The sequence below is a fragment of the Nyctereutes procyonoides genome, unplaced genomic scaffold (genome assembly GCF_905146905.1).
Source record: "Nyctereutes procyonoides isolate TBG_1078 unplaced genomic scaffold, NYPRO_anot_genome, whole genome shotgun sequence".
NCBI lineage: Eukaryota > Metazoa > Chordata > Mammalia > Carnivora > Canidae > Nyctereutes > Nyctereutes procyonoides.
In genome coordinates, this window is record NW_026575028.1 from 7645207 (window position 1) to 7661855 (window position 16649).

The window sequence follows — 16649 nt, forward strand, 5'->3', positions numbered from 1 at the left end:
TCACTACACCCAATATGGGGCTCAAACTCACAACCCTAAGATCAAGATCACGTGTTCTCCAGACTGAGCCAGCCCTGTGTCTTTAATTCTAATATTTAAGACACTTGGGAGCAATACAAAGAGTTAAGTAACAGGAGAATGCAATAAACAGCATGGCTGCATGAAGAGACACCCTCCTCTACAGTCCCTTCTGCACTCCAAAGGCTGTCACTTCAACACTATATTCCTCCCTATCCTGCTCACCTTGAACCTTCGGGCTAGAAACTTATTCTTGATCTCTAAGAAATTGCCACGATTCATTTCACCCTTGAAAGGTTCATTGAGGATGGCATAGCGTGGGTCATTCTGGATGTCCTGCCACCGGGCATAGCCATGGCTATTGGAAAATTGCTCAGGAAAAACAAAACAAGGAAAGCAGAAACTTCAAACAGTAGGACCTTCAGAACCCTTTACCAAGAACCTCAGCCCAGATTCCAGCAAAGGATACTTTATGATGCCAGCCAGCAGCCAGTAGTCGTGCCGCCGATGCCAAATCTCGTAAGTCTTCTTAGTGACTGTGGCTGCCCGCTCCTCATTCTGCCAAAGGGAGTGCAACTCTGAATTGGAATTTGGGGAAGGTGGAGAAGAACAAGAGAGGCAAATATCTGTAAGAATTCAAAAAGCTATTTATTCCTGGCCCACAGATGCCATCTTAGGAGTAGGCCTCTGGCTTTCTAACATAGAGTCAGAGGAATGTGCAATCAACTTGGCAGTCCCTTATCTGGTAGAGGTAAAATCTTTGTATCCTGGCCTCTGACAAGAACCCTACTTTCACTTCAGATCCTTCTAACCCCAGTTGGTCCCTCAATGTCATACCGGTAAAACCACCATCTGCGATGTTGAACATGAAACGTTGTTTGATATTTTTTTTCTGCTTCTCATCATTCAGGTCCTTGGGGGTCTCTCCATTCTGAAGCATCACCTCTTTTTTCTCTTCTTCTTCTTTTTTGTCTTCTACAGGATATGCAGAAAAAAAATGTCAGCTCCAGACAAAAGCATAGCACCTTGGCCCTTACCCACAGCATTATATGCTCTAAGCACGCAGCCACCTTCACCCTTTCTCCACACAGGTATTTCTCAAACCCAGAAAAATGTCACTGGCCCGTGACAATCATAAGTAGGGACAGATGGGAGTCTTTTAGCTGGGATTAAATAGTTATATGGGTGTGAGAAGCCAGGGGGTGTACCAGAGATAAAGTCCTTGCATCTAGTTTTAGAGTCCTTTTTAGTCACTATCAGCTTCTCCAAACACTCACCTTTGTCTTCTACCACAATGGGGGTCAGATCTACTGCTGACTTCTCTTCTACCTTCTCCACGTCAGCAACACCTGGGGGGAACAGATGGGATTTGAGAGTATATAAAGAACATTCTGGGGTGCCTGGCTGGCTGTTGTTAGAGCATGCAACTCTTGATCTCGGGGTTGTGAGTTCGAGCCCCATGGTGGGTACAGGTTACTTAAAAATAAAATCTTTATAAGAAAAGAAAAATAAAGAAGATTCTCCTCTGTCCCACACCATAGCCAACTGGAACAGTCTTAACCCCAAATCTCAATGACTAACATCATAAAAAATGTCTTAAGGGATTAAAAACCCTCAATATAAAATCAAGGGTAGGGGATTCTCCAGGGTGTCACTTCCTCCTGACCTTTCCTTAGCCCAGCCGGAAGTACCTAAGTTTCACAGGGATCTGGATGTAATACTTGGAAATGTGGATACCTTTGGGCTCTGTCTCCATTGGTTCCTCTGTTCTCTCCTTCACCTCCGCCTTTTCTACTTTCTCCTCAACCTCAGGAGGTTCAACAAGGACTTTTTCATCCTCTGAGGCAGGGGCAGGGGGTTGTGTACACTTCAAAGGAAAAAATACATAAGTTGAGGCAGACAGGCCAGCAACTGAAAAGATGAATGGGCTTCTTCATTTATCTTCCGTATGGCATCTGGTCACCCCCATCTCTTACCTCAACAGTGGCCTCCGGAGCTGTAGATTTAACCTCCTTTTCTCCTTCTACACTCTCTTCTTCTTTGAGGCTATTCTCCTCTATTTTTATCCCATCCTCTGCAGACCAATAGAAGGCAATTAATTAGGAAGAAAGTTCTAGATCAAAGAGAAGGTCATGCCTTCTCAGTTGGTCTTATCTTAAATTGTCCTCTCGTGCCTTTAAGAGCCAGCCCTATTCTTAGGACGGCTCTCCTAAACTGAGAGGGAGATTGCTGTGTGTCCTGCCAGACTCCTCTGTCAGAGCTGAACACAAGGGAGCAGAAGAAACACTGGCAAGGACAAAAAAAAAAAGGAACAGAAAAGGATAGACAGTTCAGACAGACTTACCAGCAGGTGGGGCAGGTGCAGGGGTATTGGGTTGTGTGTCCCCTGGAGTGGAGGGTGTAGGAGTCTTTGGAGAAGGTGACCCTGGCTGGGACATTTTCTTATTTTCTTCTACTTCAGCAAGCTCAGGCATGCTCCAACGCCCATTGACATGTTCAAACTCCTGAACCTGTAGCAATGGGATAGGAAGGTGAAGACCAATTCCAGCTCTAGGCTCCTCTCCCGTTTGTCCTCTAGTTTCCCGTAGAAACTCTGAACAATGCAGAGAGGCTTAGGGCTCACCTTCTTTCGAATCAAGGACATGACACCAATCCTGGTAAGGACATGCTGGCGAGACAAGCCTTCTCGGGGGACACCATCAGCAAAGGTCTCAGCCCCATCTGCTCCCGGCTCACATAAATGTCGCATGAAAAGAGATACGTAAGCCCTGTAGCAAGGAAATGAGAAAATGAGTTCAACAGCAATCAGGCCAACTCCTAGAGGAGATCTTTCCACCAAACAACTCTGGCTCCATCTTAAGATAAAGCCTGCCATCACACTGAAGGCCAGTTCTCCAGAACCCACACCATGCCCCAGGTTCTCCTCTAGGGAAACTAGGAACACAAGGAACCCTATTACTAGTGGTCACACCCACCAACTTCAACAGAGGAACCTGCCTGTTTCCCTGCGCAGCCTTGACTAGTACCATGGAACCACCAGAGATCAGAAGTTCTTGCTCTACCATCAGTTGTTCCAGCTCTCCACTTACTTGAACTCTTTCTCTGATTTGCCTCGCAGATCTCTCACAAGCCACTGGGTGGTAAAAGCATCCTGAGGTGGCATCCCATACCGCATAATTGCATTAAGAAAGGCTTTTCGCTGGCGAGCATTAAAGCCAAGTACCTAGAGGAAGGAGGAGCCTAAGTGAGAGGGAGTAGGCCTTACTCCATCGATGACCAAGTATCTAGCACTCACCCACCCCACCTTAGAACCAAATGGCACTTACTTCGATATTTCCACCAACACGAGCCAACAGAGGAGGCAATGGCTTATCTTTATCATTCCGCAGGCCCTTACGGCTGGGCCTGCGGGGAGCTGCAAGAAGAAAAGGACATGTGAGTGATGCTGGTAGGGGTGTGAAACAAAGCAATATTTAAAAAGTCAGCAGAAAGGCATAGCTCTCACCTTCTGAACGTTCATCAAAGTCTTCATCACCTTCCTCTGAGGCCACTGAATAATCGGACTGGTTGTCGGACTGGTCGTCCTGCCAATCTGGAGGGAGAGAGGGCAGATGAGCGGGGCCCACTGCTCTAGTGGAACGGCCCATGGGTGGGGGGCGGGGCCGGCCACACACACCTCGGTCCTCCTGGGAGCCATCATTGTAGTTGACCTGTTTACGGATTCTTTTTCCTTTGCCCAAATTTCGGGCTAGATCTTCTTGCTGCTGCTCATAATGGTGCCGCAGCAATTTCTCCCAGTAGTCAGGATCCACACTTTCTTCCTGTTTTATGATTTCTCGTTCTACCTCCTCTTCCTCCTGGGACAGAGGGAGGGCCAGGACTCAGGGGTGCTGAAGTCAGCACCACCAGCTACCCCTGGTCCTCACAGTTCCCATTCTGCTAGCTCCTTTTCAGGACTGGGCTCTGAAATACTTTAGTGTGCCTCTTTGGACCTAAGAACTTAAAAGGAAATTTAATCGACAGGACATCGCTCCTCATTACGTAGAGATTAGCAGTCAACATAACTAAAAAAAAACGTGAGATGATGCTGTTATCACAAGAGAAGGATGAAGAGAGTATGCTTTCTTCTAACCCCCTTTGCAGACACCTATATGGTTGGGAGGCAGCAAAATGTAGAGAAGAAAGGTTAGCAAGGTAGAATGGAAGGTCTTCTGAAATACTGTAAAAGATTTCGTAAGACATAAAGTAGAAGAGTCATAAGCTCTTTTGTTCTTTGTAACTTCATTAAAGTTTGCCAACTGTGTGCAAAAAACAATCCAGCAAATTATACAAACATATCCTCTTAGGTCCCAATAATGTTTATGTTCCTCTGAAAGTCTTTTATTTTCTTCAGACACTTCAGGACCAGCAACTGATTCCAAATCTCTTACATTAGTACAAAACCATTACAAACAGCATACTAGCAGAAACCACCTAAATGTCCATCATTATGGAACTAACCAAATAAACTCCTGGTGATAAGAAGTGGGCAAAATGGGTAAAGAGGGTCAAAAGGTATAAACTTCCAGGTACAAACAAGTCCTGGGAATGCAACACACAGCACAGTAACTACAGTTAGTAACACTGTATTACATACTGGAAAGCTGCAGACAGTAGATGTTAAAAGTTCTCATCACAAGAAAAAAAAACAAAACCATATAACCATGCATGTTAACAGATGTTAATTAGACTTATCATGGTGATCATTTTACAAAATATATAAATATCAAATCAATTTGTTGCACACCTGAAACTCACATTAATTATGTACCTCAATTTTTAAAAATAAATCATGGTACTTCCAAATAAGGATATATATTATATAGCCCAAAAAGGGGGGGGGGGAGGGGGGGAGGGGAGAAAGCTGGCTGGCTCAGTCAGTAGAATATGCAACTTTTTTTTTTTCTCTGTCTTCTGAGAAGCCAGAGAGAAGACAAGAGAAGCAGAGAGACAGAGAGCAGAGGGAGAAGCAGGCTTCATGCAGTGAGACTGATACAGGACTCATTCCAGGACCCCAGGATCATGACCTAGGCCAAAGGCAAAAAAAAAAAAAAAAAGGCAGACACTCAACCACTGAGCCACCCAAGCGCTCTGAACATGCAACTCTTGATCTCGGGGTTGGAAGTTTGAGCCCCATGGTGGGTATAGACTACTTAAAAAAATAAAACTTTGTTTTTTTTTAAAGAGGAGGGAAGGTCTTTATGTAATAATTTGGACTAAATCTCAAAGATTCATTTATTCATTTTAAAAATATTTTATTTACTCAGAGTGCAAGCGGAAGAGGTAGAGGAAGACAGTGAGCAAGAAAAACCCAAAAGGTTCCCCACTGAGCACAGAGCCCCACACTGGGCTTGATCCCAAGACCCAGAGATCATGACTAAAGGCAACATCAGTGGGGATCCCTGGGTGGCTCAGCAGTTTGGCGCCTGCCTTCTGGCCAGGGCGTGATCCTGGAGTCCTGGGATCAAGTCCCACATCAGGCTCCCTCCATGGAGCCTGCTTCTCCCTCTGCCTGTGTCTCTGCCTCTCTCTCTATGTCTCTCATGAATAAATAATTAAAATATAAATAAATAAATAAAATAAATAAATAAATAATGACATCAAGAGTCAGATGCTCAACCACCCAGGCACCCCTAAATCTCTAAGATTTATTAAGTGGACAAAACCAAAGTACATTATGTATAACAAACTCTACTTTGTGTTTTTTTAAAAAAAAGGGAAGAGCGCCTGGGTGGCTTAGTAGGTTAAGCATCCAATTCTTGATTTCAGTCCAGGTCAAGATCTCAGGATTTTTGAGATTCAGCCCCATGTTAGGCTCTGTGCTGGGCATGGAGTCTGCTTAGAATTCTCTACTTCTCCCCTGCCCCCACTGTACTTATGTGCTTTCTCACTCTAAAAAAAAAAAAAAAAAAAGGGAAAAAGGTGTTTGTAAGCACATGCATGTGTGCATATAGATGGACAGATATGCACATAATTTGTATGCACATAAAATACCTTCAGAAAAATATACAAGAAACTGGGGCACTCGGGTGGCTCAGTTCATTAGGTACCTGCCCTCAGGTCTTAATCCTAAGGGCCTGGGATTGAGCCCTGCATCGGGCTCCCTGCTCAGTGGGAGCCTTCTCCTTTTGCCTCTGCTGCTCCCCCTGCTTGTGTTGTTTCTCTTGCTCACTCTCTCAAATAAATAAATAAAATCTTAAAAAAAAAGAAAAGAAAAGAAAAAAAGAAAGAAAAGAAAAAAAGAAAAAAAAGAAAAGAAAAGAAAAACATACAAGAAACTGAAAAAAATCAGTTATCCCCAGGGAGGGAACTAGATGAGAAAGTGATTCCTTGTATCTTTTGAATGTGAATTACTATTTATTAAAAAAATGTTTTAAAAATATTGTAAACAGCCAAAGCAGCCACTTATGAGAGAGGGCCTTTTGTGTACCTGAGTAGTTGAGAGCAGAGGTCATCAGTGGGAGAACCACCCTCCCTTCCCAAACACCCAGCATGTGTTGCCCCAGTCAATCACACAGCCCCTGCCGTGACCGAAACAGGGAGCACCTTACAGAAGGGCTGTCATGATTAAACACTGCTGGTCCGTAGAGCCAGGTCAGACTTTTTAGCCATCACTACCCACAACAGAGGCTGGCGGCATCACCTCCAGAAGGGAACAAAGGTAACAGGTATATATCAGAAAAGCACAGCAAGGGAGATGGTTCTGAATGGGAAAGATGAGAAAAGAAAAGATAGCAAATACTGCCAGAAATCTACGCCAATTCAAAGAACCCTGAGTTGAGTGGTCTAAAGGGGACCAGAAGAGAAAGTGATTTTTTTTTTCCATTTTATACTCTATTTTTTTGGGGGGAGGGATTATTAAAGAAACCACGCATTTATCAGTTTCAGGTTTTCTTGTTGTTGTTGTTCTGTATAAGAGACCAAGTAAAGGTAAAGAAGGGAAAACAATTCTAATGTTTTTTAAAAATACAGGGAAATGAGTTGCTTAGATAGGTATCTCATCTCTTGCCTTTTTTCTCCAGAGACTTGATAACAATCAAAAGTTAATTCGTAGGGTTAATAAAAATAGTGAAAATGAGATTCCGAAGAGGAAGAACTAATACAGATAAGTTTTGAGTAGGAAATTTAGCTGTGAGTTTTCTGACAGCCATGGCAAAAATGAAAATGCGATTGCCCATATGTGATAGTATTTATTTTCAAAGAAGGAGGTTTATCAGTTCATCAATGTACTGACTTACGTACAGATGTTTTCCTCTTGGATCAAATACCATCCTGGTCTCAGTAACAATTTCCAGACCAATCACCAAGCACAGCATTGTCGTGGACTCATACTCACCCCCATCTCTTCTTCCCGCACCACATACTGGGCTACTTTGAATGAGCTCAAGTATTCATTCATGCCCTGCAGTTCTGTGTCTTCTGTCTCATCTTGGTTACGGTCCAGAAGTCGCTCAATGGCCTTATCATCATAGTGGATAACACTGCTATCTTCCCCCTCTTTGTTGTCTCCTCCTGTAAAGAATCAGGGGTCCACACCCTCAAAGTCAGTTTCAGCAGCTGCAGTGGTAAAAGCACATCCTAGAAGACCCTAGGTCCAAGTCTCAGGACCCTAAGTATCAAATATACCCTTTAGAGAGGCCGAGCCCCGCACCAAAACAAGTTCCTGACCAGCTCACCTCCATCTGTGGCTTCATCCTTAAATAGTTCCTCAGTGCCAAACTTGAGGATGTCATCAAGCTCTTGTTTGGACATGGATCCAGTCTTGGAGCCCAGCCCAGGCCGAACCACTAGATGCGTCAGCATCATCTTCTTCTTTGCCACCTGCGTGATGCGCTCCTCCACTGACGCACGGGTCACAAATCGATAAATCATCACCTTCTTATTTTGCCCAATACGGTGAGCTCTGCTAAAAGCCTGAAGTTGGGTACACAACAAAGCCAGAAATTGAAGTAACCATATTTTCCTGCTTCTGCTGTTGCCTTGATGTTCACATAATAAGCTAAATCCAGCACAAGGCAAGAGCTGCAACTTGCTTTCAAATGAACTACCCCCCCCCGACCCCACCCTTTATCATGTTACCCCAAATAAGACCATAGCTAATCCAAACTCTCTGGCTCATGTGATATAAAAGACATAGAAAGAATCTATTGTTTCCCCCTTGAAACAACTAATTCCAGATGGTAAAGCCTTCACAGAGAATACTTGCATTATACCAGTAAGTTACTGTATATGAAGGCCACTACCTCTGCTCACCTGGATGTCATTATGCGGATTCCAGTCAGAGTCATAGATAATAACTGTGTCAGCAGTGGCCAGATTGATTCCAAGGCCCCCAGCCCGCGTGGAAAGCAAAAAGCAGAACTGTTGAGCACCCGGTGCTACAAAAGGAACCAAAACACCATTATTAGTGTCTCCTGAATTCCAATTAATAAATGTAGAAGAAATGTCAGAAATATAAAACATCATCAGGCAAACACCACAGTAGTAAATCACTGTAAGCAAGGTCCACGGATGGATGCTGAGATCAATGTGCAAGTTTAAGGAGAAACAGTGTAAGACCACAGTCTCAAATACCTCCCTCATCCAGTCATGGAGGTGAAAGGCACAGCACAGGAAATGCAGGGATACTATAACACTGTTGTATGAAGACAGATGGCAGCTACACTTGTAGTGAGCATAACTTACAGTTGCCTAATAACCACCTGGCACACCTGATACTTTACTGTGTCAACGATACGTCAATTAAAAAAAAAAGATATCAATTATAATATGAAAAAGAGTGCAGTAGAGATACTAAGTAGATACCACCTGAACTGAGTGATCAAGGTTAACATCACCAGTAATGGAACATTATCAATATCATGTCCTCCCCTTGGTATGATGCAATGAAAAGAACATAGCATTGCTTTTATGGCATTCTTGCCCAAAATGTCTAATAAGCTCAACCTACTCAAGAGAAAGCATCAGACAAACCCAAACTTAGAGACAGTCCAGAACAACTAACTAGTGATCCTCAAAAGTATCAACAGCATGATAGCAAAGGAAAGAATGAAGAACTGTCACAGAGAGGAAGAGACACAATAACCAAATCCAATGGGAGATCTGGTATTGGATCCTGAAATAGAAAAAGGACATTAGGAGGAAAACTGGTGACATTCAATTAAGGTCTAGATTTTAGTTACTAGTATGACATCAGTCATCACATCCTGCTTTTGACAGTTGTACTGTGGCTATATAAGCGGTTATTATTAATTGAAGCTGAGTGAAGAATATATGTGAACTCTGTATTATTTTTTGCTACTTTAAAGTCCAAAATTAGGGGCACCTGAGTGGCTCAGTAGGTTAAGCGTCTGCCTTCAGCTCAGGTCATGATCCCAGGGTCTTGGGATCAAGCCCTGTGTTGGGCTCCCTGGTCTCCCAGGAGCCTGCTTCTCCTTCTCCCTCTAATCCTCCACCTGATTGTGCTCTCATTCTCTGCCAAATAAATAAATAAAATCATAAAAAAAAAGAAGTCCAAAATTATTTTAAAATAAAAAGTGAGGGGGTACTTGGCTGACTCAGTTGGAAGAGCATGTAATAATCTTGGGGTCACGAGTTCAAGCCCCATGGTGAGTGCAGATATTTTTTTTTTTTTTTTTTTTTTTGGTGAGTGCAGATATTAATAAAAAAGTTAATAAACTTTCTAGGGGATCCCTGGGTGGCTCAGCAGTTTAATGCCTGCCTTCGGTCCAGGGAGTGATCCTGGGGTCCTGAAATCGAGTCCCACATCAGGCTCCCTGCCTGCATGGAGCCTGCTTCTCCCTCTGCCTATGTCTCTGCCTCTGTGTGTGTGTGTGTGTCTCTCATGAATAAATAAAATATTAAAAAAAAAAACAACTTTCTAAAAAAAATTAAATTAAAAATAAAGAGGAGGAGGAGGAGGAAGAGCGGCAGCTACTGAGAGACAAGTCTGCTATGAATGGCTCAGTTGAGTAAGTCCTGGTCCCTCTCTGGGCCTCAAGATACAACAAAGAGGGTTAAATGAAAGCTCCTCGTGTATCAAAAAGGATGAAGACAGGGCAGCCCTGGTGGCTCAGCGGTTTAGTGCCTGCCTTGGGCCCAGGGTGTGATCCTGGAGACCCTGGATCGAGTCCCATGTCGGCCTCCCTGCATGGAGCATGCTTCTCCCTCTGTCTGTGTCTCTGCCTCTTTCTCTCTGTGTCTCTCATGAATAAATAAATTAAAAAAAAAAAAAAAAGGATGAAGACTCCAAAGGAAAAAATTATCTGCTAGGAAAAGCCCAATAGGGATCCCTGCGTGGTGCAGCGGTTTGGCGCCTGCCTTTGGCCCAGGGCGCGATCCTGGAGACCCGGGATTGAATCCCACGTCGGGCTCCCGGTGCGTGGAGCCTGCTTCTCCCTCTGCCTGTGTCTCTGCCTCTCTCTCTCTCTCTCTCTCTGTGTGTGACTATCATCAATAAATAAATAATATTAAAAAAAAAAAGCCCAATACATTCAATCAATGCATTCAAAAGCTTTACTCTTCCACATTAATTGACAAAAATCCTAAAGAACCACACAGAAAAGTAGACATACAAGAACAAATGATCCATGCGAAGTCGTGAGTGAATGAGAACATACAGACTGAAGCCACTCCTTCTCACTTACCATTGAAGCGGTCAATGGCCTCTTGCCGCATATTCCCAGTGATCCCACCGTCAATACGTTCATACTTATAACCTTCATGTTCCAAGAAATCTTCTAATAGGTCTAACATCTTGGTCATCTAGAAAAGAAGCACAGTTTAATTAAGGGGGAGTCGAATGACAATTGCCTGCCTCATGTCGCTGAGGGCTGTCTACCGTTTTCTCCTCAAGCTCCCAGCCCAGCCCACAAAATACCTGAGAGAAGATGAGTACACGGTGCCCACCCTCCTTAAGGTTCTTGAGCATCTTCTGTAGCAGCAATAATTTCCCAGATGCTCGAATTAGGGCACTGCCATCATACATGCCATTAGGCATTTTAGGGGCTTCCTGAGGAAAGCAGCACAAAAAGAGAAAAACATTGAACCAAATGGAGCAACTCCAGCCCAGTGAGGAGCAAGAGGAGGCACAGCATACCATTGCAGCCACAGGAAAGAGGTACGGGTGGTTGCAGCACTTCTTCAGATCCATCACCACATTTAGCAGAGAAACCTGGTTCCCACCACCTCGAGCATTGAGTGCTTCAAAGTTTCGAGTGAGAATGTACTTGTAGTATTTCCTACGTGGACAAGACAGAAAGATCAGACTCAAGAGCTTTTATAGGACTCCTAACTTCACATGACTCATCATACCATCCCAAAGTCTGAGATCTTCCTCCCAACATACCTCACTTTGGGACCTAACAGATGGAACCCTAATAAGCACCAGCACCACCATGTTAAATAAGGTATTCAACTAAATAAGAACTATGGCATCAAGTTTCTGGAGATCTTGCTTGCGCCGGTCACCAGATGCCCTGAAGCAAAGTATAGGGAGGAATCGGAAGCACTCTTCAGACTAGTAGGTGTCTAACTACTTTTACAAAATGGAGTCGATGCTTCTGAACCTCTGACTCACTTCTGCATGGGGCTCAGCTCCACACGCACAATCAGTTCTGTCTTGGATGGCATATTCTTGAACACATCAGCTTTGAGACGCCGCAACATATGAGGGCCCAGCATATCATGCAGTTTTTTAATCTGGTCCTCCTTGGCAATGTCAGCAAACTCCTCCAAGAAGCCTTCTAAATTGCTTCAGAAAGAAAGGAAAGTGATATAGGAAATGGGCAACAGGAAGATTTGAAGCAGAATTATCAGCTGATTATGGAGAAATGTACACTTACTGGAATCTCTCAGGGGTGAGAAAGTTGAGCAAATGAAACAACTCTTCTAGATTGTTTTGTAACGGAGTCCCAGTCAGCAACAGCTTGTGTTGGAGTGAGTAACCATTTAAAACCCGGAAGAACTGAAGAAGCAGATGGAGAAAGTAAAATTCAATGAAAAGAGGGCTCTGGTAAATCTCTGCAAACTGAGCTGTTTTGCTGCCCAATAGTTAAGCCCTCCCCGCACCCCCATCTCTATCTCCCTTTTAAGGCCTGGCCACCAAGGGGAATCCCAAGTGAGGAGGGAAGGCAGAGAGACCACTTGACCCTTTCCTCTCCTCCTAGGTCCCCTCTTAATGAGTAGGTGGTACCAGAAAACTCAAACCAGGGGCCATAACCTCCCTCCTTTCCTTCACCTTTGACTGATTGTTCTTGAGACGATGCGCTTCATCCACGATAAGGCAGGCCCAATCAATGGAACCCAAGATAGCCATGTCAATGGTGATCAATTCATAAGATGTCAGCAGCACGTGGAATTTCACAGATGCCTCTTTCTACACAAGGAGTAGACCTGGTCACTAATGTTCAACTCCTCCAATGCAGGTTAACCCAAGAGACATATGGGGTCTTTCCTCCTCCCAATTGTTATCCTTCTGCCTCACCTCAGGGACTGAGGTCAGAAGAAGCAGTAAGCCCACAGCAACAACTCCCTCTAGGGTGCTCTCCCTCCCACTGAGATACCTTCATACGAGAGGCTTTCTTGCCACCACGAATGGCATTGTCTTCAAAGGAGAACTCATTCTCTCGGATGATGGCACGGCTGTCTTTGTCACCCACATAGGTCACCACATACATATCTGGAGCCCACATTTCAAACTCCCGCTCCCAGTTGATGATGGTAGAAAGAGGGGCACTGACTAGGAAAGGGCCTTTGGAATGACCCTTGGAGAAAGAAGAAAAGTGGCAGAGTAAGGACTGAGGGCCCCAGCATACTACTGGCCTAGCACCCATCTCTACCACTGCCCACAAAGCCAGCCAAGGACCGGCATATGTGCGCTCCTACCCTTGCCTTTCTCTACGTACATAAACGCCTTGCCTACTTCCCACAGCACAGCCACCTTTACAGAGAGTTTAAAATCTGAGCCTTTCCTGTATGTCTTTCCATGCTAATTCCACTCACAACTCTCTTTATCTCAACAGGTATTTATTCCTCCAAGACAGAGGCTCTATGCATCTACCACTGACTCTACCCAGGTTGCCATCTCCCCAGTCTATCTCTGTGGACATGTGTCTACCTGACTGTCATTCAACAGTGTTCTTCAAGTTTTGTGACCAATTTTTCCTTCCTTTTCCTCTCTCCTCAAAATGTGAAACGACCACAACACAAAATACCCACATAAAAAAAACTAATAGCCCCAGCTTTCCTACCTCCTTGTAGAGAGAATAGAGGAAGACTGCTGTCTGGACAGTCTTCCCAAGGCCCATCTCATCAGCCAAGATGGTGTCGGTGCCTTGAGCCCAGGAGAAGCGCAACCAGTTCAAGCCCTCCATTTGATAGGGGTGCAGGGTTCCCCCTGTAGCATCCAGGTACTCTGGCTGTCGCTCATACTTCACTGTTGGCTGAAGGATGAAATGAAGGAAGTCAAGTGCCGGCAAGAACTCCCTTCCGTAAGATAACAGATGCTTGCTCCTCACACATCCTCACTAGATTCTTAAGAGCCACAAAGATTGTGGGGGGGGGAAGATCCCCAACAACTGTTGTAACTTTGTGTTTGATTTAGGATCCTCCATGAAGGCAACTAACCTGTCAGACAGATGGGAGATCTTGGTCCTACAGATCCCTGGTGAAAGATACATCGTAGCCTCCCTAGCAATACAGTAATTCTGCTAAGCAAGGTTCACCTGGTAAATAATCATATGTTCCCCCTAGGGTCGTCTTTTTAACCTTAACAGCCCTTACATTATATTACACAAATAAAACCCAGAGGAACTGAGCCATTGAATTGAGTCAGAAGACCCAGGTTCCAATACCAGTTTCATAAAAGTGTGGTTGTGTGACCCATCCCTAGATAATTACTTTCTCAATCATAGGAAACACCATCTCCTATGTTTTTATTTTTGATGATGCAAGAAGAAAATGATTCTAGCATATCCCTGGTTTAGAGCTGTGGAGAAGTAGGGAAGCATTCTACTCTGAAGTTACTATTGGCAGAGCATCAGTAAGAGCACCATCAGAGAACTAGAGCACATGAGATTTATCCTCCTACCCAACAAATTCTACCCTTTCTTCTGCCCCAACTCACATCAACTGTAGGAGTTTCAGGAGGCCTCTCCAACTTCCTCAGCTTTACCTTCTTGAGCTTCTTGCCTGGTCGTCCTTCCTCACCCCTCATTAACTCCCTAAAGAAGACAAACATCACACAGCTGTCTAGAGTCCTTCTCAATAAGAACAAACTCCACACCTCAGCAAAGCTGCCCACCTGTGGTTCCAATAGCTCTGCTTGAAGAGGTCGTAGTCCTGTATCTCCACATCCTCACTCTCCCAGGATGCCTGATCGTAGGGCAAGTCCCGCCATTTGATCAAGTAGTGGACGTGGCCCTTCTTGTCCACACTACAAAGTCAAGGAGAAAAAAATCTTCAGAGCCAGAAGGCCATGCCTCACTCTCAAAAAGTGCCAATAATGGGTATTCCAAACTAGACTTCTAGGAATGCCAGATGCCACATGTAATCAGAGTCTCTACTACACAGTATTTGGACCTAAAATTACATCTAATCTATAGTCTTCTCCTGTGGCTCAAATACCAGGATTCAGTCAGTTAATAATATATCAAGTACACATCTCTTCCAAGTTTAAATCACCGGTGACATCCATTTTCTTAACCCCTTGGGCAGCAGTCTCTCAATGGATATGCTGCCTACCTCCAAAATGCCCAAGACCACCACCAGTCTGGCCCAGCTCCACTGGTACCTGTGGTTGAGAATTCGGTGGATCATCATCCACTCAGGTTTTATCCCGTAGCGATAGAAGCGTTCCTCCATTTCTGCAAATTTGGGGTCTTTGTTCTTACGCTTCCGGCTCTTCTCTTCATCACCACCAAAGTCCCCAGAAGGTGGTTCATCCATATCATTCTTCCGCTGATAGTTTCGGAACATCACTTGACAGTGCAGCTCCAACTGCAGGCAGAGAGGATAGCAGTCACCAAGGAGTGGCATCCGTTCCTTCCATCCACAAGGCTGTTTCTCACGACCCTCTTCCCTGCAGCCCCCAGATCTCTAGCCTATCCCAGGTTTACCTGCAGTTCAGATACCCAGGAGCAGTGCCAATAAGACATGCCTTGCCACTTCACAAAGAATTGCCGCTCTGGCCGCCCCTCCAGGGGCTTGGGAGAGGGAGTATTGGGATCAGCATCTGGAGGCCGAGGCACTGGTGTGGGAGATGGTGGCTGACCCCATTTCCAGATTAGAATCTTCTGAACTTTGCCCTTAAGAGCTGGACACTGAGAAAAAAAGAGGATTCAACACCAAATCATTACCAAGAGGAGGAAATGACACAGTTGGGAACCTGACTCTTGGTTTTCGCTTGGGTCATGGTCTCGGGGTCATGGGATCGAGGACTCTGCTTGAGTTGCTCTCCCCACCTCCACCCTTGCACCCCCACTCGTGCACGTACATGCTCGCACTCTCTCTCTTAAATAAATAAATGATAAAAACTTTAAAATCTCAAAAAAAATTTTTAAATCTCATTTCAAGAAGGACCACTCTAAGTAAATAATAATAGAACTCCTGCTCTACTTCTGGACTTCATCCAGTACCTGAGTGACCCTATTGCTACTATATGTTTAACAGGGCCAGTAACTAGACTTCAACAACAACCCAGAACAAGGAAAGCACAGAAAGCCCCAGGACTTGGATCCCAAAATTCCTCTCATAACCAACTGACAAGCAATTAAGTGACTCCACTAACCATTCTAAACTACTAAGACCTCGGGGCACCTGGGTGGCTCAGTTGCTTAAGCATCTGCCTTTGGCTTGGGTCATGATCCCAGGGTCCTGGGTTCCAGCCCCATGTAGGGGTCCCTGCTCAGCAGGAGTCTGCTTCTCCCTCTTCCCCTGCTCTTCCCCTTGCTCATTCTCTCTCTCTCAAATAAATAAAATCTTTTAAAAAATAAAGTAAAATAAAATAAGCTACCAAGACCTCAAGGCTGGGTGCCAAGACAGGGTGGATGCTCTAAGCTAGAAGCACAACCCTTAAGAGAGCTGGCAAAACATCAACTCCTCTATTCAAAGTTAGTCCTACATTTTATTTTCCCAGACTATATGAGAAAGGAAAATAACTTGTCTCAGGGCTAAAAGACAAAGAGTTCTCCAATGACCTCTCCTGCACCTCAGCGCACCGCGCCCCCCCCCCCCCAAGCCAACACATGAAAGAGGTATACCCTTCTGCTAGACTGCACTACCCACACCTCCCACCTTTGCTGGGGTCAGTCACTCACCGTACAACGGGGACAGAGCCATTCACCATTAGGGATCTCTGGCAGTGGGGGGTTCAGGCAGTGGATGTGGTAAGATGAAGGACAAGTGTCGCAGCAGAGCAACTCCCCACCATCCTTACAGACACGACAGAATTCCATATGGTGGTCATCCTCCTCTTCAGGGTCTCCTCCAACCTCTTCCAGGATCTCCTCACCCTCTGAATTGTCCTCTTTAGCCTCCCACTGGATGCCTTCCTTCTCCTGCAGTAAAGGACCAGAGTCAGATCACCACCACCC

The 16649-nt window shown here is 44.8% G+C and overlaps 1 protein-coding gene and 1 non-coding gene across 8 annotated transcripts in view; both read right to left on the reverse strand.

Moving 5' to 3' along the window:
- CHD4 (chromodomain helicase DNA binding protein 4) overlaps nucleotides 1-16649 on the reverse strand; it is a 29315-nt gene that overhangs the window by 5484 nt on the left and 7182 nt on the right. For 5 of the 7 annotated variants that reach the window (XM_055315351.1, XM_055315353.1, XM_055315348.1 and 2 more), the window contains exons 10-37: nucleotides 16374-16613; nucleotides 15174-15377; nucleotides 14849-15054; nucleotides 14360-14491; nucleotides 14183-14279; nucleotides 13308-13499; nucleotides 12621-12821; nucleotides 12296-12433; nucleotides 11901-12022; nucleotides 11636-11809; nucleotides 11156-11297; nucleotides 10937-11068; nucleotides 10704-10821; nucleotides 8311-8435; nucleotides 7734-7971; nucleotides 7394-7569; nucleotides 3695-3875; nucleotides 3524-3610; nucleotides 3345-3433; nucleotides 3108-3241; nucleotides 2642-2786; nucleotides 2363-2528; nucleotides 1995-2092; nucleotides 1756-1885; nucleotides 1296-1367; nucleotides 856-993; nucleotides 488-596; nucleotides 244-376 (exon numbers count right to left, since the gene is read on the reverse strand). In XM_055315351.1, coding sequence (XP_055171326.1) covers nucleotides 244-376; nucleotides 488-596; nucleotides 856-993; nucleotides 1296-1367; nucleotides 1756-1885; nucleotides 1995-2092; nucleotides 2363-2528; nucleotides 2642-2786; nucleotides 3108-3241; nucleotides 3345-3433; nucleotides 3524-3610; nucleotides 3695-3875; nucleotides 7394-7569; nucleotides 7734-7971; nucleotides 8311-8435; nucleotides 10704-10821; nucleotides 10937-11068; nucleotides 11156-11297; nucleotides 11636-11809; nucleotides 11901-12022; nucleotides 12296-12433; nucleotides 12621-12821; nucleotides 13308-13499; nucleotides 14183-14279; nucleotides 14360-14491; nucleotides 14849-15054; nucleotides 15174-15377; nucleotides 16374-16613 — 4119 coding nt within the window. Of the gene's footprint in view, nucleotides 1-243; nucleotides 377-487; nucleotides 597-855; nucleotides 994-1295; nucleotides 1368-1755; nucleotides 1886-1994; nucleotides 2093-2362; nucleotides 2529-2641; nucleotides 2787-3107; nucleotides 3242-3344; nucleotides 3434-3523; nucleotides 3876-7393; nucleotides 7570-7733; nucleotides 7972-8310; nucleotides 8436-10703; nucleotides 10822-10936; nucleotides 11069-11155; nucleotides 11298-11635; nucleotides 11810-11900; nucleotides 12023-12295; nucleotides 12434-12620; nucleotides 12822-13307; nucleotides 13500-14182; nucleotides 14280-14359; nucleotides 14492-14848; nucleotides 15055-15173; nucleotides 15378-16373; nucleotides 16614-16649 lie in introns of all 7 variants that reach the window. The other 2 variants (XM_055315350.1, XM_055315347.1) reach the window with 2 other exon arrangements.
- LOC129503515 (small Cajal body-specific RNA 11) lies at nucleotides 2178-2317 on the reverse strand. The gene has a single exon (XR_008663187.1). It is a non-coding gene; the product is annotated as a small Cajal body-specific RNA 11 (non-coding RNA).